Raw genomic sequence first — 23,300 nt, 5'->3', positions numbered from 1 at the left:
ATTACAAATCACTACAGTAACCAAGAATAGTTATCCCCTTTAGATGTTTGCTCAAAGACCAAAACAAAACAGAATAAATCCAAAATACAGATCAACTTATGTGCAGCTCAGTCATGGTTCATTCATTTCTCTTACTTGCCTAAGAAAACACTGCATCTCCAGTCTTACCACTGCCTTTTCTCAAAAGCATCTGCCATTTCAAAGTCCTAAATGCTCATGGGCTGTATATATTCCTTTGCAGCTATATTGAAATAAATTTGGAAAGCTTTTTTTTTTTTTTTTTTTTTAATAAGCCAGCATTTCCATTTGTGTAGGACTCAAATGGACTTCTGTCTCTAAATAAGCAGATAAAAGGAAAGTACAATCTTAGCACATCTTTCAGGGAGACGAAACGATGCAAGAAATTCTATTTAAAGCCATTCAAAGGACTTTCTGAAAGCAAACGCACCCAATTCCTCAGGTCAACAAACAGAACATGCTGGAGCAGGCAGTGAATACAGAGGGTTGGCACACATCTTTAGGAACTAATTCCTCAAAATTGAAGTTTTGGCATGCAATCCACTGGTGACAGTCCCCCACACAGCAGCACGTGGGACGAGGAGAGTGGGTGCACGTGTGTGCAACAGGCATCCCCAAAATATGATCCCCACTTTGAAAAATGAGATTTCTTTTAAAATCACACCACTTCTTTTGCTTTTCCCGCTGCTGAAACAGGTGTATCAGGAAAGGGCACTTGAAAACAACAAAAAAAAGAGAGTAGTATTCTACATTCAGATAAATTTATACTTCTGCCATAAAACTTTAAAAGTCAACAGGAGGTTTTCAACACAGAGCTTTGTCAAGGATCCCCAAAACACACTGTCACCATTACGCACAGTTTTACAGGACACTGGTCTATTTTACAATCTTGTAATTATTTTCTTTGGACTTCTTTTTTTCCCCCCTTTCCCTACACGTTCAATTTCCAGGAACAATTTTGCACAGGGGCACAGAAAAACAAGTCTGTAAGGGACCTGACTCTGAAAGCAGGTGTTTCTTGCCCTCTGGAGAGTATTTGCCAGTCAAACAACAACAACAACAAAAGACTTGATATTGAAGATCCGCCCACCAACATCTAAATCAAGTGTTTTGAATCTGCCTGGGAGCTAATCTGATTAAGATGCTGCTTGCTTAGTTCCCTTGGATGACAGCATAGACAGCAATTTAAGGGCTGCAGCCTTGACAGTGCCACGGAAACGAAGGGCTGTGAGTGAAAACACGGGATTAGGAAACGAACAACCCACAGCAGCATCCAAGAGACCATAAAAAGCTTGAAGCTTGACCCAAGGAAGCTGCCCGCTTGAAAGAGCCAAAAATACAAACGCTGCTTCCAAATCAAAGCCTGCAATCTCATTTAGCCCATTAAGTTAAAAGGACAATCAGGTCTGTGGTTGGTAGTAACATCATACCCCATGTGTAAGGCCTCATTTTCATCAAACAAGCTCTAGGTTATGGACTATAAACACAAGGTTGCCTACAAGCCATCGGTGCCCCACACCAGTCTGTCCCAGCGTGAGGCTGGGCTGGACACTGGCTCTGGGGTCAGAGGGGGCAGTTGGAGGGGGTCAGGTTGGAAGGGGTGCAGAGGTTCAATTCCTGAAAGACGGAGCGGGGCTGGCCTGACCAGGCTGTCCCTCAGCCCGAGTCCATGGTGAACAGCTGGATGTCACGGGGGTTCCAGTACAGGGCCACGGCGGAGTTGTAGACCAGGGACCACACGTAGGGGATGAAGAACTCCTCAGGCTGCTCCTCCTCCACGTACTTGAACTTCAGCTCGGGGAACTTCTGCAACAAGAAGCCAGAGTCCAGTGAGCGAAGGTTTGCATGCCTGCTTGCAAACACACAGCCCACATAAACACTGAAGAAAGAGGTTTGGTGAAAAAAATAATGGAAGGAACTAAACCATTAGAACCCAAGGAAAATATTTATAGGATGAAGAGATCATTTATAATTTCTTCTTTGAATCAAATGCTACATTAGTGTATCGTATTCAAGCCTTTTACCATTGGTCACAATCCATTTGCCTGTTAACACACTAAACACGTGAATCCTTTACAAAACACAAACGTCTTAAGGAAAACTGTCATTTTTAGCAGCTCCTAAAAAGCCTTCTTGCTTCTGCATGTACAGACCTATTTACTGCACTTTTCCCTAAAAAACATTTTGAGAATAATTGTACTTGGCTCCTTAGCAGGAGAATCCTTCAGGAGGGCTGAAAGAATAAACACAGCTTGTGTTACCATAGGATCACAGAATATCCCAAGTTGAGAGGGACCCACCAGGATCATCAGCCCAGCTCCTGGCCCTGCACACACACCCCAGCAATCCCACCCTGGGCATCCCTGGCAGCGCTGTCCAAACGCTCCTGGAGCTCTGGCAGCCTCGGGGCCGTGCCCATTCCCTGGGGAGCCTGGGCAGTGCCCAGCACCCTCTGGGGGAAGAGCCTTTCCCTGATCTCCAACCTAAACCTCCCTGGCACCGCTCCAGCCGTTCCCTGGGTCCTGTCCCTGGTCACCAGAGAGAATAGACAGACATGCTGCAACCTCAATTTCCCATTTTTCTCATTTTTTCCCTCCCAAAGCAGTGCACACTGCAAACCCACCAGGCTCAGTCTTGGTAAGTGTGTATTTTGAAAAGAGCTGAGTCTACTTTTGTACTGTGCTCTTCGCTTTATCCACTTCTAAATGTTGCCTGTGTCTAAGCTTGGCAGAGTCTCAGGCAAAAGCTGCATTACAATGATCACTGGGGTAAGATAAAACATGACCCATTTTATTATTTATAAGGCTGTGGCTAAGACTAAGAATAAACTCTACAGTGTGACATGATCAGAACAAGCACAGCAATGGCTAAGGAGCCTCTTTGCCCATTAATAATGAAGGGATTCCCTATCCCATTTCTTGAGCTCAATGTCCTGTTTCCTTGCCTTAAGGTTACAAGTATTCTGGCTGGATCAGACTCCTTTGAAGGGGCATTTCTTGGACACTTGTTTTTCAGGACTATGTATTTAACTTTATGCTCCCATGTTACTTGTATTCTTGAGGTCAGAAAACATGGAAACTTGTAGAAAAGTTGTAGAAAACATGTGGATGTGGTACTTGGGGACATGGGTTAGTGGTGGCCTTGGCAGTGCTGGGAGAACAGCTGGACTCAGAGATCTTGGACGGCTTTTCCAACCTAAAAGATTCTGTACTATCTCTGTTCAAGGAACTGAGGCAGCTAAAACATAAGGCTGTTAAAGGCCCTTCTGCTTCTAAGTCCTCTTGAGTTCAAAGCCCAGAATCTCAAAGGTACACCAGCATGTTCAATTTCCTGTGTCAGACACACAGTTTGTGGTAGACAACTCTCCCACAGCTGTTTTGTGCACCTAAACCACTTTCTACCACCTCCCTGCAACCTCTTTTCCCCAAGTCTATTTGGACCAGCCTGTTTCATCTTCTGCATCACTTTGTTTTTTCACTCTGAAGTACCTTACACCCATACTCACCTCCACCTCTCATTTCCAGTCTCCCAGCCTACTGCCACCCCAACTCTCTTTCACTGCGTCCTTATCCTCTCTTTAGCATACCTTTTGTACTCATCCAAGCTATCTTTTTTTCTCACCAGCCTTGTGAAATCCTCCTTTTCACTGACATTCTCTATTCCTTCCGAACTCAGCTCCAAGTTCTCAAGCTGTCCCTGCCTTCCCCTTCTGGCAGCCCCCAACCAAGCCCTCACGTATATTTTCATTAGTATTTATTTTTTAAAAAAACCCTGACTTTATACTCTGCTTATCCCCAGTGTAATGTTCCCCACTTCCTTCCAAAACTTCCTGGCTTGTGGTCAGTGTAGACAGGAGCACGTTCCGTTCAGCACCGCATCAGCAGAAGGAATGGTTAAACCCCATGATTACAGCATAGCAACACTTCCAGCCAGAGGAAAGTCTTACACAGCTGTCACTCTTCACCCCAGGGGTGGCTGCACACCAGAACTGCAGCCCATGGTAGCCCTTCTGAGAGGGAAGGGGGGGAAAAGTGATTGAAGATGCTAATTTGAGTTGAACTAAACAGAGACAGCTTTTTTTTCACCTTCATGTCACAGATACAGCTACTGGCTTTGCAAACACTCATGGCAGTAGCCTGGGATCACTCTTGGGCTCCCATGCAGCTTACCAAACATCTTCAGCCTTAAAACAGTAGGCAAAATTACATTAGAAATTCCAACAGCTGCATCTGAGATGCTCAGGTCTTATTTTCCCATTATCTCTCAGCTGGAAGGGCAGCATAAAATGGCCCAGGTAGTATTCCTATTTTCAGGCAATAAGCCATGCATTGATTCTATGAATCAGCCTCTCTTCAGGCTGATCGATGCTACCATTTATTGCGATCGTACCATAGCAATTTAATAATCAATTTCAGATTAAAGGCTGTAACTCACTGCAGTCAGCCTGGACTCTCTCACACTCAACACGTGCTTTGAACAGCCTGGGGGGGTGTCTCGGAAATGCAGACAAGGAGAATAAGATTTTTAAGGAGAGAGATAACACACACTGCCACTATGTATACACAGTTTTGAATGTGTCTATGTAAAAAGAGTGCAGATAGCAGCAGGAGCGATGGATTTTTGATGGTCCACCTGAACAGCAGGCTCAGGACAACTCAATGTGTTGCTGATGAGACATGAAAAATCAGAATTCCAGGCCAGCAATTCAAACCCACCTTCTTTAGATGACTGCAACGACCCACAGCTGTGTGCTGGCCACGTTTTCTCAACCATTTAAAATGAGAAATCCTAGAGGCCCAGCATAGAGAGAACTGCACCAGCCTCTTTGGGGTGTGGATGTAGCACTTGGGAATATGGTTTAGTAGTGAGCACAGTGCTGCTGAGTTAATGTTTGAACTCAGTGATCTTAGAGAAGGGCTTTTCCAACCTTAGTGATTCTATGATGCAACTTGCAAGATTAACCATGGCAGCCATCCACTGTTGAGAGAGAAAACTACCCACACTGCTTCTCTAGCAGGGTGTTCACTGGAAACAGAATTTCTTAACAAACAAAATAATCAAAATTTTCTTCTTTATCATAGTGACTTTATAACTATTTGTAACAGCAGGATTTAAACACCACATAAAAAGCTTTAAGATTTTCAAAAAGGTTTTCAGGATTTTCAGGTGATAGTCCACGGAATGTTTAAATTCATATTTATGCCATTTGTCTCCTGTAAGTACTGCTTCAACTGTGTGATCAGGAGCCTTGGCTGTGTGCTGCAGACACACAGGAGGTGACACTGTAAAGCAACCAGGCCACATGAGTCTCAGGGCGCTCCCAGCAATAACCCAGCCAGCACTGGTGAGGGATTTATCATGGTTAACAAAATTCCAAAAGTGGCACGTCAAACCAGCAGCGCACAAATCCATTTTCTTCTGCCTTGCTGCTGTTGTGTCCAACTTACTCCTGGAAACACATTTGCACCCCAGCTGGTGACACTCCAATGAACCTGATTTTTAGCACTACTTGAAAAGAGAGCCTGTTTTAAGGCATCTTAAATGGCAGTCTTAATGACAGAGGAAAAGCCTTGGCATGGGATGAATCATCTGTTTTTTTCCTTCACTGCCCTGTTTGTTCGGATGGATGGTGTTGAAAGATAGAGCCCCTCTGCTCTGCAGCCAGCCTGGGAGAGCTGGGGGTGCTCACCTGCACAAGAGAAGGCTCCAGGGAGAGCTCAGAGCCCCTGGCAGGGCCTAAAGGGGCTCCAGGAGAGCTGCAGAGGGACTGGGGACAAGGCCTGGAGGGACAGGACCCAGGGAATGGCTTCCCAGTGCCAGAGGGCAGGGCTGGATGGGATATTGGGAAGGAATTGCTGTCTGGGAGGGTGGGCAGGCCCTGGCCCAGGGTGCCCAGAGCAGCTGTGGCTGCCCCTGGATCCCTGGCAGTGTCCAAGGCCAGGCTGGATGGGACTTGGAGCAGCTTGGGATAGTGGAAGGTGTCCCTGCCTATGACAGGGGGTGGGATGGCATGAGCTTTAAGTTCTGTCCCAACCCAAACCCTTTTTTGATCCAATATACAATACCGTTCACTATTTAAGTTACTGAACTCCTTGCCATGACATAAACAGGTCCATTGGAGCCATAATTTGCATTTCTCTCCAGCTCTTACAGGGACAGACAAACCCAGATAGTTTAAAATAAACCAGCCTGAGAAAGTGCTTGAAAACGCAAGAGACAGAGGTAACATTACGGTTTGAATGGCACAGTTTAAACACAGACACCACTTATCAGCCCCAGTGAATAACCCCACCACAGCACCCTATCTTGTTTTCTTCTGCCAGACAAAGCAGAAGTCAGATTTAGTGGTTGGGACAAGGGTACAAACGAGACAGACTGAAAACTTTGCAGACTGTCTGCGTTGTCAATCACACGATTCGATGAAAAACCACGGGAAGTCCGATGAACAGACGCAGAACTGAACTGCAGTAACTCCCCCACCACAGAAGTTCAACAACATCGGGTGTTTTGGGTTTTTTTGTTTTGGTTTGGTTTTTTTTCAGTTAACGCTGAGGAAGAGAACACCACAACCAGTGAGCAGCACCTGGCCCCACTCCAGACAGTGCAGTGGCATGTGAGCTACAAGGCTTGAGCCATACATTAAATAAAACATCCCCTTCCCTTCAAATGAACACTCAGACCTGCCCTTAGGCTACACTGTTATGTCAGTGGATGATCTCCACTCAGATAATGCAGCCAAGGGCAGATGGAGCTGCCTTAAGAGCAATGTCTTCGCTTCTTCCTTGATCTAGATGTTCTGCTGGATGAAAAGCAACATTCATCAAAGATACGGGGCAGTCACTGTGGAAAATAAAGAAACTAAAGAGCTAGATTAATAAAAAACTGGAGAACTCTCTTTTCCTCGAGTTCTGGTTAGAAACTCTGGTTTCTGAAACAGCAATCAAGCACGAGTCAGAATTTTCAAAAGCAGATGACTCTTTGAGCAGAGAAGTGCTGTTTTCAAAGGAGTCTGAACACATTTGAGAGTCAAATTCATGTGACCTTTACATCAATCCAAAGCTTCAAAGTCTTTCTGAGGATGGGATTTCTGTGTGTTTGAAAAGCTTACCATGAGTCCTGTTTGGTAACCTAATGACTTGATGGCAATTATGTGTTTCATATTGTTTCAGCTAAATATAGCAGTATTGTCTGCAGAGCATCTGTAGGATTGGACCTTATTAGCAAGGGGGGAAAAAAAGGGCTCAGGTTCAGCACTGTACCAAGCCTCTGTTATAGGGTCTGTAATGAATATTTACCCCAGCAAGGATTATCCCTACAACCTGCCTTGCACTAAACATACCAACCTGTGAGGATTTTGGGCAGAGGAATGACACCATTTGTCTGCAAAATCCTCAACACCACTTGGAAATCTGGTCCCCAAAATATTCATCTAAGTCAAATTAATGGCCAAGGATCTTGAAAACAACTCAGCAATCATGCCTGGTACACTGTTCATGATATGGATACACAAGTACATACGGAAACATTGATATATTTGGGTTTTATATAAATCTAAGGACCTGTGTTAACAGAGCACTATTTGTGGAAGAAAATGTCTCAGTGCTTGCTCTAAGATACTGACAGATTGAATTTTTGCAATTACTTAATTCTTGTGGTGCGGTAAGGCTGTTTCATCTTCCTCAGTTCTGTTCATGTCTGCAGTGCTTCTCTTTGACTTCAGACAGAAAGTCTGTGTGGCTTTGGTGAAATATCTGTATGGGCTACACCACACCTGCCTGATACCATCTTTTGCTCCTCCTCAGGCTCACAGCATAGAGGATGATGGTGGGGACATGAAGGAAGCAAACAGGAAATGTGCTAGACTAAGTGTGAGCCACACATCTTGTTCAGAGATCTGCCTAAGGAATAAGTGCAAACGGAAAGACCGTGAAGAAAACGGGGGCTCGGCGCATGGCAGAGAGGTTGAAAAAGAAATAGAAAACTCAGGGTGATATGAGGTTCAAAACCATCTGTGCACAAACTAAATATAATAGCTACATTACATATTAATTAATAAATATACGTAAAATACAGTATTATTTATAATAATAGAATTGTGGAAGTTTAAGCAACTACACAAGCTGTAGTAGACAATACCATTGTTCTCAGGGAGTAAAATTCTTTAAGACAGGTAACCCATATTCTAATGGGGCATAATCTTCCTGGTCCAGGAGGGCAGGGGAGTTCATCTATAGAGAAAGAACTGTTTCAGCAAGTTTCACTGATACGTGATTTCTGTTTTCAGATCACTTTGAGTAAAGGTTTGTACAACCACAGCTGCAGGAAAACAAATGCTCAGCAGTGAATTTTCAGTGTCAGATGTGAACTACTGCCAGAGGAGCAGACGTGCTTCTGGTCAGAGTTCAGCAATTACTATTTTTTTAGTGGAGTACTGAAAAGCCAGGTCATTTTCGGAAAAATCAATCAAACAGCTCTGCCTAGATAATTATGAGTAAAAACACAATGATTTAAATGAGTTAAGTATTTGTGGCAAACCTGCTAGGGCACAAAGCTTTGCAGGGTACCATAAGAAGATGACTGCATTTCTATCTGGGATAGAATAGCAAAAAATGACAGCCTTAAAGTCCTAGAAATTCAGGGATACAAACACATATATACTTGTTTCTTTTCCTTCCAGAAAAGAAACACTGCTGATAAATGTCAGTAGCCCCAAATTGTGCTATTTTTGTCTTCATACCAGGCTGTTAGTCTGTACAGATTCCAAAAGCACTGTATAAATGTATATATCTGAGCTTAGGACAAGGCCAGGTACCCATTTCAGGATCTGCTTGGGTCCACATCAGAAACACCTGGACTCCAGGCTACTTCTAGACAGCACAGAAAATAAACTGGACCACTGGTCAGCAGCTACAAAGACAGGGTGGGAGAGCTGGGGGTGTTCACCTGCACAAGAGAAGGCTCCAGGGAGAGCTCAGAGCCCCTGGCAGGGCCTAAAGGGGCTCCAGGAGAGCTGCAGAGGGACTGGGGCCAAGGCATGGAGGGACAGGACCCAGGGAATGGCTTCCCAGTGCCAGAGGGCAGGGCTGGATGGGATATTGGGAAGGAATTGCTGTCTGTGAGGGTGGGCAGGCCCTGGCCCAGGGTGTCCAGAGCAGCTGTGGCTGCCCCTGGATCCCTGGCAGTGTCCAAGGCCAGGTTGGATGAGGCTTGGAGCAGCCTGGGATAGTGGAAGGTGTCCCTACCCATGGCAGGGGATTGGAATGAGATGGGCTTTACACTTCCTTCCAACGCAAACTATTCTAGGATTCTGTGAAAGTCCCTTAATCCCTTAGTTTAAGAAAAAAGGGGATCCCTGCTCAGCCTCAGAGGTCCTGTGTCTACCTGGAGAAGTTTTGGAATGGGAGGAAAAGATCACCAAGATGAAAGACTGAAGCAAAACTCACACATCACACACCGTTAAGTACTATTAATCTCTATATATATTTTATGCATTATACATTAATAGTCACAGTTCAAGGATTTACAGCTCTAATTAGAACTTGCTTGCCCTGTCAGGATTGTTCTCTATGCCATCTCTAGATGGACACAGATCTTTCCAAACATTTCCAAAAAGACTGCTCAACAGCCAGGAGCCAGACCAACCTGTGACTTGCTATCAGACCATGGAGAGACAGGAAACAACAGGAACACTACGAGGACATTTGCAACCCTGCAGAAAATACAATACATGTTGACTTTATCAAAGAAAAAGAAAAGAAAGAACCAGAGATTGATGTATGTAATTACACTTGAAGCATGAGGATGAAGGCATGACGTGTAAATGAGGTACCATCAATAAAAAACAGAACTTTCATCCACTTCAGGGCTTAACCTGAAAGAACAGCAATTCTCAGAAAATGCAGTGGCCTTTCAGAAGAAAGAGCATAGGTCTGAGCAAAAAAATTAACAACCTCAAAATGTCAACAATTCAAACAAAGAATGTTTTTTAAACTGAAAAAAAACCCCGAACAACTAACCAGGAACAGAGTTAAACACATGGAATGAACAAAGTCCATGACTGACCCAACTGACAGAAACAGTTCTGGTCCTGACCTTGCTCAAGCCCTTGTTATGTACATACACTGACCACTCAGATAAATAAGTAAAATCCTTTGTATGCTTTTGAATTTAGGGAATTAAAATCTGACAAACAGAATAATCCCTGAAGCCATTTCTCAGTGGCATTAAAAGGCACCAAAGCACAAATGGGGATGAGTCTATCAACTCACAAAACTTTTATGGAAATGAAGTGGACGCATAAGCCTTTCTGACCATGGGATTTGCAGAAAATGCACATTTCATAACAGTAATCCCTATTTTTACCACTGCTAAGGAAGATGCAAATGAGTTTAAGCCCTGGCTTCCTGTGCTTAGGCTTGCAAGCCATCTTTCTCTAGATTAATGTGCAAGGCTTTACACAACCACGAAAAACAGAATGTTTTCAGCAAACATTTTTGTTAAAAGTGAAGGGAGTTTAGAAATCACTCATTCACTGACACCTTTATATAGAAGACTAGTAGACCTGCTAACAAAAGTTTACAAGATTAGAACTGGATTTTGGATGCCTCAACTCACAATTAAGACCACGATGGTTTAGCAGTACCCTCAAAGAAGGGCTTAGAAATTCATGAATTTCCAAACTCTCAGAATTAAACCCTGCACCTTATGTAGACTTTCCCAACCCCAAAACACCACTCACTCGCCAAACAAAGCAGACTCAAGGCTGCATTTTTTTTCTTTCCACAATTTTATGAGTGACATTTGAGCAACCTGGAAGGTGTCCCTGCCCATGGCAGGGGGTTGGAACAAGATGAGCTTTAAGGTCCCTTCCAGTTGAAGACATTCTGTGATTCTATGATTCTACAAATTTTGCCACTTTTCAAGTGCACAAAAGGTAAAGTTTAAGAAACTGGCAGCAATAAATCAGTTGGGAACATCTCATGAGGAAAAACTCTTTGAAGGTCTCAAATTGGGCAAAAGTTCAAGTTGTCCTAAGGCCATACATGTACACACACAGTTTGGATCACGCAGTAGGAGACAGAAAATGTATTTATAAAGTCGAGGAAGCAGGAGAATGCAGGGGAAGATCAGTTCTGCAGTCAACCAGATCTGCAGACAGATAACCATCCCTGCAGGGATTTAAAAGCCATGTGGATGTGGCACCTGGGGACACGGGTCAGTGGTGACCTTGGCAGTGCTGGCAGAATGGTTAGACTCAATGGTCTTAGAGGACTTTTCCAACCCAAATGATTTTGTGATTCTGTGATCTGTGAGATCCCAAGATGTTTGCTCCCTCCAGAAAAAGCTCTTGGTGCTCTCAGAGCCCCAGTATCACCTGGTCAGTGGGGAAACTCTTACATAAACCAAGAAGACTCTTTTATGGTTCAGGACTGGCCAAAGACCAAAATAATTCTTCCAAGGCAATTTGATTATTTGCAACAATGTGGAAGAACTCAAGGGAGGGTGAGGTAGGGGTGGGAAAGGCAAAGTCTCCTCTTGGAGATACGCTAAGTAGAGAAGAATTAAGTTGTGTATCAGGCTACAAAGTCTGTTCCAACTTCTGGATAAAAATGACAGATCCATACTTCCTTTTTAAAAAACAAAGCCAATACTATAAACACCCAACAATATCCCAGTTCTCACATCAGAGGCAACCATCTGCTAATTATTTTCTGAATACCAAGTTGCAAGTTTTTAGTCTAATTGATATAATTGATTAAACTTTTTTTAACAATAAGGAAAAACTCACTGGAAAGGATTTAAAAAGGCCTATGAAGTGCATAAATGACAGAAGTTTTGGAGAAAATAGCCCTGATGAATAATGAATGTACACTAATATGTGTAGATATATATTAAAAGACACCGACAATCTGCTCTAGACAAATCTTAGAGCCAATTATAAATTTTACATTTCAAGCAACAAGTGCTACTGTTTAAGCCAGAGCAGTTGTTTTGACTTTGATAGCAGACTAGTCTAAAATACAAGGAATGTTGTTTATCATGGAAATGCTTTGTGCTACAGATAACATCACGGATGGCTGCCCCACCTAGGCTACTGCACCATCCCACTGTCCCGAAACAAACCCCAGATAAACCTCTCCCTGCTGCCCACCAAAGATCCAACTGCTGTGCAAATAAAACTCTTACCATGGTGTGTGCCATGCAATCAGCAACACAAAATGAGCAGAAGGTATTGGATACGTGTGTGACAATGAAGGAAACTACTGAACTTTGAGAACATGACCCACACTTCCATGTTTTGGTAAGGCATTGAAGCCAACACTCTACTCTGCCTTGCTGCCAGAGGGATGCACCTCGGGAACCCTGTATGAACAATGTACATATCCTGGCCCAGAAATATGTAAATATTACCCTTATCGCACTCCTTTTTTTATTTTTTTGCATAGGAATTGTCATGCCCAGGGTTAGATTTTTTTTCCTCCACCCTAGAGAAGGAGCTGGAGATTTTATCATCTGACTCAGTCCCACCTTGCTCTGGCTGATGGACATTGTGACTGTCTATGGAGTCTCCAGCACCCACCTCTCTGCTCTTCAGCATCAGCTGGGAAAGGACTGAAGCACAATGACAGTATAAACCACACTAATTTCACAGTTTAAGGATTTTTCCTTTTGCAAACTACCTATATGACCTTTCTCTGCTCTAATACAGTCCTGGGATAATCCAGCAGAACCAAAAAGGATTGACAGGTCAAAATGCTGTTTTCATCTGCTTGTTTCTTTCACCCCAATTCCAGAGTTACTACCATGTCACAGTTGTTTTGTTTTCTCATTTATTTGCGCAGAACATATTCCCCAACACAAAAGGTGGCAGGAGAAGAGCACAGTGATTCAGTTCGCATACTTTTCCAGTGATGAGGTCCCAGACGTACTTTCACTACATACTGGTTCAATGCTGCCTCCAAAACATCCCACCAAGCCAAAAAGAACATTCCTTTGGACAAGTGGGACCACGCTTCTCTCTGTTATCACCGTGCAAGGGTTGATGCACTGCCCAGGCCTTGGCTTTCTGCATCAGCCAGAGAGACGAGGTTCATTCTCCCAGCTGAGCTTAACACCTTTGATTTGCATCCTGGGGGCTGACATTTACAGCATATTTCCTGGTGTGGAGGGCTCCTCGAAGGTCATTTGACAAGGTTTGAGTTTTCCTTCACAGCAGCCACAGAGACGAGGCCCACGCCGACATCCTGCTCCAGTCCCTCCCACCCAGCACGGCGGTGGGGCCACACGCCAAGCCCAAACATCCTCCCCCCACCCCCAGCGCCCACGGAGGAAGGCCTCCTTTTGATTTTGTACTTTTTAATCTGAGAGAGCCAGGCCTGTAAATATTACAAAAAATTATAACAATGACTTAAGAACAGAGACAGACTCGCTGTCACCAACTGTTAACTCTCAGATCAGGGCAGCCTAGGAAGTGGACCCTTATCTGCCTGAAGCTCAGGACGTGCTGACTAACACCCTATTGAGCCGGCAGACCTTTGGCTCCCTAATCTCCCCAAACTGGAAAATGTACACCCCAATGGACATACTCCCTTCTGAAGTATTTCAAGCCTCTGCAAACACACAGACTGTGTTGCGAGATGAGCTGTAGCCCTGCTGCATGCAGGAAATCCCATTTATTTGTCTTGAGGAGTGAAATGTGAAGTGACAGTAAAACCTTTCCAGCCATAGTACATGGTGCCAGACTGCAGCCTTATCTCTGCCAGGACTGCCAGCCGAGAAGCCAGTGCCAAATGTGTATGTTTACACAATTATTTTGCGAATGCGGACTTCACAGCTTTACAAAAAAATTTGCCCTAATGCTAAGAGTCCTGTGAAGACAAACCAAAGTCAGGGGAGGGGGGGTGGTGTTAAGCTGACCTCAACAAATGACCAGGATGCCTTTTCTAAATGGATTTCTAGGTTGCTCATTCTATGCTATACTTTATTCTATATTCCACTATATTAATGAAGGTTGTGATAGCAAATTCAAATTAGCTATTGAAAACATGCCGTTATCAATGACAGAGGCAAGCAGTGTGTAGAAAGGAGAAAGGGTGAGAATGAGTAGGACAAGGATTCCTTCAAGTATTAAGACATTTTTACAAATCTTGAACCTGGGCAACTGCATCTCCTTATCTGTCTGAATACAGGGAGTCAGGAGCTGACTGCAATCAAAAGGGATCTGCATGCTTGGCGTCATCCTGCAGCCACCAGCTTAAAAAAGTAGCACTCTCCTATAGTGAAACTGCTTTTTTTTTCTACTGCAAACAATCACCTCAATCTGAAAAAGGGCCCCAAGTGAGCTGCTGTTTCAATAATGAATGAAAAGTGCTTGTGTTTTCTGTTTCACTACGCTTTAGATGCAGCATTTCCAGATTTGTTTGCCTTCACTGACACCTTATTTGTATTAAGACCTATTCTTAAAGTAAAGACAGTAAAGACTGTCTTTAGGACATGAATCAAACAGCTCTAGAGAACTCCCCACTTCCGACTGGAGAATTCTTTCATAAATGCTATTATGTCCCTTTGTTATTGAACATATCTGCCCCCTTCTTCCCTGTGCATTCAGGCCAGGATTGTTCACCTTGGTGACAACAATCAGGCTTTGCTGGTCCTAGTTCAGGAGGATGGAGCTTGGCAAGTCCTGGTGGGGCAGATAAGCCCCAGGAATTCCAATAAAGTTTTGCTGCCTGACCCTGTGCTCAGAACTACAGGCACCCCTTGGATCTCGTGGGTCTCACACCAAGGACAACATGTAAGTTTAAGGCCTGTGCTCTCCTCCCACTCTACTCCAAAGACACAAAATTTCCTTTTATGTTTTGGAGCTGCCAGTCTCTCATAGTGTCGAGGAGACCTTCCCTCAGTGAACTACCCAGTATAATCCTCTGGTTTCCCATCTATAAAAACAATTTTTGGTGTGGTTTTTGATAGCTCACACACTGCAGTGAAGGAAGGGGAATCTTCCTTGTGAAGCTTTGGATGCTGCTGCTACAGCATGATCAAGATGGGAAATTCTCACCCTTCTGCTACACTGTCCTCAAGACTCGGCTCATGAGCCACAGGTTGGTTGCTGTCCCCACAGTTTAAACATCAGAGCACTGGCTTTAAACTGCCAGAGGGCAGAGTTAGATGGGATATTAGGAAGGAATTTTTGGCTGTGAGGGTGGTGAGGCACCGGCACAGGTTGCCCAGGGAAGCTGTGGCTGCCCCGCCCCAGGAGGGGTTTAAAAGCTGTGTGGATGTGGCACCTGGGGACATGGGGCAGGGGTGGCCTGGGCAGTGCTGGGGGAATGGCTGGACTCCATAGTCTAAGAGGGCTTTTCCAACCTATAGGACAAAGAGAAAACCTGGGTAGAAGTGAGCACGGTAGGGTTTGTTAGGGTACAAGAGTCAACATGAGGACACACTCAAGAAAAATCAGCCTTGTTTGTGAGTTCAACAGATTGTGGGTTTAGCATTACAACCTTATCATAAAACCAGCCTAAATCCACGTGAATTTAAGATTCAATACCATCATCTGATACTCCAGAACATTTAGAGCTACAAAAAAAGTTGAGGGTGACCTAAACCAGCTGCCCTCTATGCTGATAGACGTGAGAAATCCCCTGCTTAGCCAGGAAAAAGCCATATCTTATCCATCACTAATCATCCTCAGCAGGAGCAAACAGCCTTTAAATCAACTGGAGAGAAGCTTTGCAACTTGTACCAAAGGTTGTGACAAAATTAAACTCTGTATGGGAATGCAGTGGAGGCAGCCATCAGCTGACAAAGTACATCTCTTCCTCACTCTCACTTCTTGGTGCAGTTGCTGTAAACATTCGAGACATTTCTCTGATTTATGCATTTAATTAGAAGATATCTGTAACATTTCTGCTGTTTACGTTTAACCCAACACTGCAATGAAAGCTGTAATTTCGTCTGGGATTTATATTCTGTATTCAAACTTATTTTGATTCCTTGATTTAAACATACACACAGAAGTGAAAATGTGTCAAAATCATGAAAATGGAAGAGATTGTACTCCATTATCTAGTTCATCTGTCAACCAGGGCAGAAATTTTCTGAGGACTGTTTTTCTCAATCTGCCACATGTTATGGAAACTTAATTCAAAAGACTAATTCAGAAAAGACAGCTAAACCTTAAAAGTGGAAGAGCAATTGGATCACTATAATTAGGAATTACATGATTTTTTCTTTCTTTATCCTGCATTTAGTTGTCATAACTCATCAAAATTTGCACCTTTTGGGATAAAGTTGTTGGCCTCTACCACATTACTTTACATTTTATTTAAAAAGTGGTTAATGCCTTTTTTTTTTTTTTTTTTAAATGGAGGGGGGATAATGTGGGGCTTTATTAACCAAAGAAACTAATAACTTCATTTTAAATGCAACTTTTTATACACTGAAGGTCTCCAGTAGAAAAGGAACACATGGGTTAGAAATAGCTTTCAACTGAGCAGGGGAAGAAAGAGGTCAGGGCATCTCAGTGTAATTTTACTTTACTTGGACCAAAGTTGCAAGATATTTGGAAACAACATGTCATGCGAATGCAGTGCCTTTGGCACTGGACTTTTCATTGGACTCACAACATATGCAACGAAGAAAGGGGAGGCTGCACAACACATGTGAAGCAGATTTAGTCACAGCAAAAAACGTAATAAAAGTATAGGGAGGCTTTCTAGGGAGGGAAACTTGGGGAATGTTATTTAGCTTGAGCAATTGTACAGCTCTGAAGTGAGCAGGGGCCGGGCTCTGGCTGGGAGCCCTCCTGTAAGATGTGTTGGACAGAGAGTTTTGGGCTGCTCATGAGTGTGGGGCTCCTGCCAAGCTCTTGCAAAGCCAAAGCTCTGCAGCTTTGGGCAGGGAAGCTCCTCTGTGCTCTCTTTCAGAAAAAATGGGATCATCCTTGAAGGTTAACAGAGTTCAAATGATGTGGCAGGCCAGCAGTTAGCAGAATGGAAGTAGCTTTGAGAAACGTACACATGCAGAGAGTTGTTTACCTGGGTCAGAGCTCTGTTACCATGGGGAGCGACTTGGAAACTCTCACACTGCTTTCTCATCCTCCTGTTTCTCCAGCGCTTGCTTTCTGCCTTGCACTTGATATCTCTTTCTTGTAGCAGCTTCCTTAAACTAGTGAAATCAGCCAGTCTAACATATCTTGTGTCAAACAACAGATACACAAAGACTGTTTCATGTTAGAATCTGTGTAAGTTTAAATTCTTCTGCTAGAAGTCTCTTACTTGTGCCCTTCCTTCCTATAAGGTAAGAGAATCACAGAATTGTAGAATGATTTGGATTGGAAGGGGGCTTAAAGACCATCCAGTGCCACCCTCTGCCATGGGCAGGGACACCTTCCACTATCCCAAATTGCTCCAAGCCCCGTCCAACCCGGCCTTGGACACTGCCAGGGATCCAGGGGCAGCCACAGCTGCTCTGGGCACCCTGTGCCGGTGCCTCCCCACCCTCACAGTCAAGAATTCCCTCCTAATATCTAGTCTAAACATTCTTCTTCTGGTTTAAATTACCCTGTCTGAGTGCCACTGAAAAATTCAATTTAAGGACTACTTCTTTATTTTTAAATTGCACACGTAAGTTAAAATAGGTGCATGGACACCAGTGCAGTGTCCCAAGAGCTCACATGGAAAAATCAGAGCCTGTTGCTACCCTCTCCGGTTATTTCACATTGCAATGAAAGGCCAGACTTCAGCTGTGCATAAAGAAATCTTTGACTGATCTCTTTTGGCAATCCATGCTCCCTTTAGTGACTGGACTTTCTATGTCATCTCCTGACCCTTCCCCTCCACAAAGTTTGCAGAGCACCTAACATTAGCCCCTCACCATTTATTGCCTTGTGCAAGGATGATCTGCCGTATGGACAGCAACAGGATGGTAAACATTCCTCATCATGTATGACAGTTAGAAAATGTCACCAGTTATATTATCCTCCTCCAAAACTTTACTCCTAACAGCAATGGTTTCTGTTCATCACAGCCCAACAGCCTCCTCACGGGTGACAACCAGCTAGGGCACCTTTCACTGGATGTGAGATGAAGATGCTAAGGGGTCCCCCTAACCCTGACTGTGTCACCAGTAGAACACAACCAGACTCTTCTGATCAAAGGAAGGAGAAGATCTTTGCAGTTGACTTCCCTTGTGTCCCTTACAGAAATATTTTTCTGCTCTCTACAGGTAGCATAAAGAATTACATAATTATTTCATAGAGTCATAGAATCCCAGAATGGTGTGGGAGGGACCTCTAAAGCTCATCCAGTTCTACCCCCTGCCATGGGCAGGGACACCTTCCACCAGATCAGGCTGCTCCAAGCCCCATCCAACCTGGCCTTGGACACTTTCAGGGATGGAGCATCCATCACCTCCCTGGGCAATGTGTACCAGTACTTTACCACCCTTATCATAAAAAGTTTCTTCCTTATACCTTAGTCTGAATCTACCTTCTTTTAGTTTAAAACTTTTACCCTTGTCTTGGGCAAAAAAAGAAACAAAACCTCCTTGAATACTTCTTGTTACAAGACACTATTTCATCTACTAAAGCTTTTGCATGTAACTGCGTGAATTTTCATCTGTTGCCTTAACGGGAGCTAGTTAATTACAACCTCCAGAGTGCCACAGGCAAGGCTGAGACATTCAGATCAGCTGGGTACAGGGTTGTGACTGCAGTTACAGCTCTGTGGAGCAGTGAAGGGAACTCAAGTGATGGCAAGATGAAGACAACCACGGGAGAGAAACTGCTCTGCTGATCAACCTGCTCCTAGAAGTGGTTTATTTTCCCCTTTTCATTTTTACTGGTTTGAAGAAATGAGTCTCAGAATCACAGTACATATTATTGTATTAATGTTACTATATTTGCATTTATACAATTCAATTGTTACTGTTACCTAGTGCATGGTAGTCCTGACTGGGCAGGTAGGACCTTGTTGTCTGCACATTTTTGTTGAACTTTTTTTTTTTTTAACTGGTTTGGGATAGCCAAAACGCTGTCCAGCCTTCTGCAGGAGACTGACTTGCATAACAGTAATATGGAATAGCTCTTTGGAAGCAGCTATGGCAACTTCAGAATAAGGTGATTTCATTCCACTACAATTGTTGAGCTTTGCAAAGAAAGCAATGACTGGGGAATTAAGTGACTGAATCCAGAATGCAGCTTCCAGAAGGTAACTGGGATAATTTTTAGGGGTGGAGGGGACAGACATTAAGCTTCCATGTAAATATTAGTCTCCATGCAGACAGCAGCTTGGGAATAGGAGTGTCCTGTGCTAGCCCACCCTTCATCCTCATCTTGGCCAATGCACCTCATTCCTGAACTGCAGAATCACTGTACTCCAATCACTCACTCAAGCACCACCCTCCCAAGCTACCTTGGATTCTTGTGCAACACCCATCTCTGATGCATTCCTTCATTCTGGGATGAAATGTGCTTCCCTGTATTCCAGTAAGATAAACAAGCAGTCTATATGAACAGGATGCATCTTTCCTAGAGAACTGTAACCAAACTACAAGGAAGACGTAAAGGAGAGAATAAAAACAGGTAATGTATTTGATTTTAAAACTACAACTGTCACCATAACCCTGATGCCAGTGAAACCCTCACCAGTGCTTCTGAGAACCCTACATGTAAGGCTTTCCTACATTATATTTGCATTTATACGATTCAATTTTACTACCTATTACTCCAAAATAGTCTATTTTCAGACAGTCCTTTATCTTGTATGTATTCAAGAAAATTAAGATCTCAAGCAAGCATTAAAGAAAGGTGAGGCACTGGCTCAGACTTCCCAAAGAAGCTGTAGCTGTCCCATCTCTGGCAGTGTCCAAAGCCAGGTTGGACGGGGCTTAGAGCAACCTGGGATAGTGGAAGGTGTCCCTGCCCATGGCAGGGGGTGGCACTGGATGGGCTTTTAAGCCCTTTCAACCCAAACCATTGGTTTGGTTCTAAACCCAAACCATAGGTCCAAACTATTTGGAACGTCCCCAGCTGACAATAAAGGTCTTTTTGGGATCATGATAAGTTCACTCATTTTTCAACATATAATGCAAGTGGATTTGGGTGTTACTGGCACTCTGATGGCCTTCATCAGCAGCAGCCTCTCGCTGACAGAATGAGGGATCTCCAAGCATGTACAGCTCTTTGCCATTTTGGGTTCCCTGGTTCACAATGGAAAGGACCAACATGAGATCCTCAGGAGTATTTATGACATACTGCTCCAAAATGGAAAATTGTATTTATACTACTAAACCACAATTTTTAAAAAGCAAGGAATGCTAAATTTGTAATATTTTTACATTAACTTGAGCTGCAGACATAACTTGGAAAACATCTGAATTTTATGAGCCTCAGTTATGTCAGTAACGAGGCCAACTCACCCACTTCTCCTCCTCTGCAGTGGTTCAGGCTCTCAGGATGCAGGCTGTGAGCAGGGTCCCTCGCCTGGCACCAGCCCCAGGCGGATCCTACAACACCAACCACGTCTCACAGAGTGGCAGATGAGACTTGCACGGTGCTCTCACAGGTTGCAGATCAGCTGTTTACAGCCACTTTTTGTTTAAGGAACAAAGGATCACAAATTGCCATGAAGCTAAATGAGCTAAGAGAGCTCTAAATACTTCCACAGTGATTTGCTCATAATTAAAAGGAGAAAAAACACTCTACCATATTAGACTGCAAAAAATCTGTTTACAGGATTTTTGTATAAGAAGCAATGAAATTAAGTGAGACTGCATTACTTGCTACTGCTATCAATTAATGCAGTAACCACTTCCAGACATAATAATTACCATATGTGCACTGTGCTTTACCTCTGGGCTTATTAATTTCATACATGGGAGGTTACAACTATTGATTGCATTAAAACAGACTGATGTGTTACGAGAGACATGCTCCCAGTGCAACATATCGTCGCACAGACTGAAATGATTCAAGTGATACAGGAACAGATACCTGCATCCACCAGCAGACAACCTGCAAATGGTCATTTCTCCATCCCCACTTAAACACACAGACAGTATTGCAAGAGGAGTGAGCTCAGCTGACTCAGCAGGGACAAAAAGAGGGGGTCTTAAGAGACAGATGTTGACCACTGGAGAAATGAAAAATCCCTAGAACTACCTCCTATCAATATAAATAAATTAATAAAACCAAAATGGCTCTTTATTTCTCAGTGCAACTTGCACAATGGAGAAATTGTTCATGTTTAGGTTGAGTACTAGGAAAAACTTTTTGACTGAGAGGGTTGTCCAGCCCTGGCACAGCTGCCCAGGGCAGTGGTGGAGTCCCCATTCCTGCAGGGATTTAAAAGCCATGTGGATGTGGCACCTGGGGACATGGGGCAGTGGTGGCCTTGGCAAGGCTGGGGGAACAGCTGGACTTGATCATCTTAGAGGGCTTTTCCAACCCAGATGATTCTGTGATTGACAACCAGCTCTGGCCTGCAAACTTCAGAGCAGCCTGGGGTTTGGCAAGTCTCAAAAAAATACGCATCTGCATTTTTAAAAGTGCATTTGGTTTTTAAAGGTTGCTGAAAACTTGATCCATAATGAAAGACAGTGACCTCCAAATAGCATCTAAAAAGAGTGGTGTTTACCTTGCTATTACACAGCTGGGTTTCTAACTACATGCAAAACCAGCAATACACTCAGAAAGAAATGCACTTGGGTTTTTTGTTGTCATCTTATATACATAATTAAAGACATATTTCTATTCAATTCTGGTTAAGCTCCTACAAGTTATGTATAAGTTATACATATAACTTAGGCTTTAAAGCCTCCCTTAAACAACAAAGCATTGTTTATGTTTTTAATAAATCTTAATTTTCACTCCTCTAATTCAGAAGACATTTTTTGAAGCAAGAATACACTGAATTCAGTAGGCAAACCTCTCATTAGCATAATTCAACTGCCCTAAAATAATTCAATTTCCCTAAAATAATACTTATAAAGACAGTGGTAACTGTGATGCAGAGAGCTAAATGTAACAGGCGAAATTATCCTGCATTAGGAGTATATTCATAAAGAGTGAGAGTGTGTCATCAATTTTCACAAACCCTTAAAAGTAGGAAGGAACCTGGCTGTTTTTCAGCAAAAGCACTAAAAACAAGCATCAGGCACAAAGAGTTAATATATTCTTCCTACTTCTGAGAGCAGGAACGGGCCGATTTCGTCAGTGAGGTTTGGCAGCGCGCGAAATCCTGTAACCAATTCCATTTCCTGATAAATGAACGGTCCACAGGGAAAAGTCAGCCAGAGGCTTTGGGAACTGCCGAGTGCTCAGACATGACCGAGAGGCTCCTGGAAGGAGCCAGACTGTCTCTTTGCTTATCGCCGCCCAGCCGAGCGGCACCAGCGGATCGCCGGTGCTGCCAGACTGCGCTGCGAGCCCAGGCTGCGGCACAGCCGCTTCGGCCGCACGGGAGAGCCCCCAGAAAACACACCAGCCCCAGCATATGCCTGACATCAGGCTCTAGGAACTCTGAGAACACATGGCCGTGTAAGACAGGCATTGGGATGGGACTTGTAATAGTCTGCATTGTTTATGTGTTTCAGAGCCAAGCGCTAGGAGTGACTCGGTATTCTGGAGCTGAGGATCTCTCCCCCACCCTTCCAACAGGAAAAAGCCAAATACAGAATGATAAATCATTCATTATTGGTTAGATTTTGGCATCAGTGAGGCTGTGAAGGAGGGGTTTTCGATTGGAGCTATAGGGTGCGTCACCTCAGAGCTGAACATCACTCTCAAGTTCTAAACCGTTCTTTGAGTTACGAATTGATTTTTTAAAGTTATCTTCATAAATGTGACTGATAGTCTTACTGAATGTTAACAGCAATTATCAACTCTAATAGCAAAATGACAAATGTGCCTCAACCCAAGCTCAGCCCTGAGTTTCTGATCTATTTAAATACCAACTTTTCAGACAGAGTTGACCTGGATGTTTGTTCACTTTCATATTATTACAAATCAATTCACAACTCCAACATTTTTACAGGAAATTCAAGTAGCTTGACACACACAGAACTGAACTTTCAAAAGTCTAAAATTTGAGCTTGTAAAAAAAATAAAGTACTGCCAGTCTGATGACCCCTGAAGGGAAGTTAAAAGGAAAAAAAAAAGAAAAAGCTCAAATAATAACTTCAGGCCCTTCATTACCAAAATCCTGGGTAACTTTTCAAGTGGCTTGCAGGCTTATAATAGCAACAACGTCTGCAATTGATTAGCTCCCCCAACACAACCA

The 23,300-nt window shown here is 43.5% G+C and overlaps 1 protein-coding gene across 10 annotated transcripts in view; it reads right to left on the bottom strand.

The window, feature by feature from the left end:
* Positions 1-233: 233 nt before the first annotated feature.
* The window catches only part of DYM (dymeclin), a 208,001-nt gene continuing 184,934 nt past the window's right edge, over positions 234-23,300 (bottom strand). For all 10 annotated transcript variants that reach the window (XM_042028179.1, XM_042028181.1, XM_042028184.1 and 7 more), the window contains one exon: positions 234-1,824. In XM_042028179.1, the coding sequence (XP_041884113.1) occupies positions 1,675-1,824 (150 nt within the window). In that variant the 3' untranslated portion in view covers positions 234-1,674. The remainder of the gene's footprint in view (positions 1,825-23,300) is intronic.

This window comes from Corvus kubaryi, unplaced genomic scaffold, assembly GCF_017639235.1.
Source record: "Corvus kubaryi isolate FWS band 111438036 unplaced genomic scaffold, C.kubaryi_AGA036_p1.0 37308, whole genome shotgun sequence".
In the NCBI taxonomy this organism is placed as follows: domain Eukaryota; kingdom Metazoa; phylum Chordata; class Aves; order Passeriformes; family Corvidae; genus Corvus; species Corvus kubaryi.
Note: the sequence above shows the minus strand (reverse complement) of the source record. Positions and strands in the feature narration are given on the sequence as shown.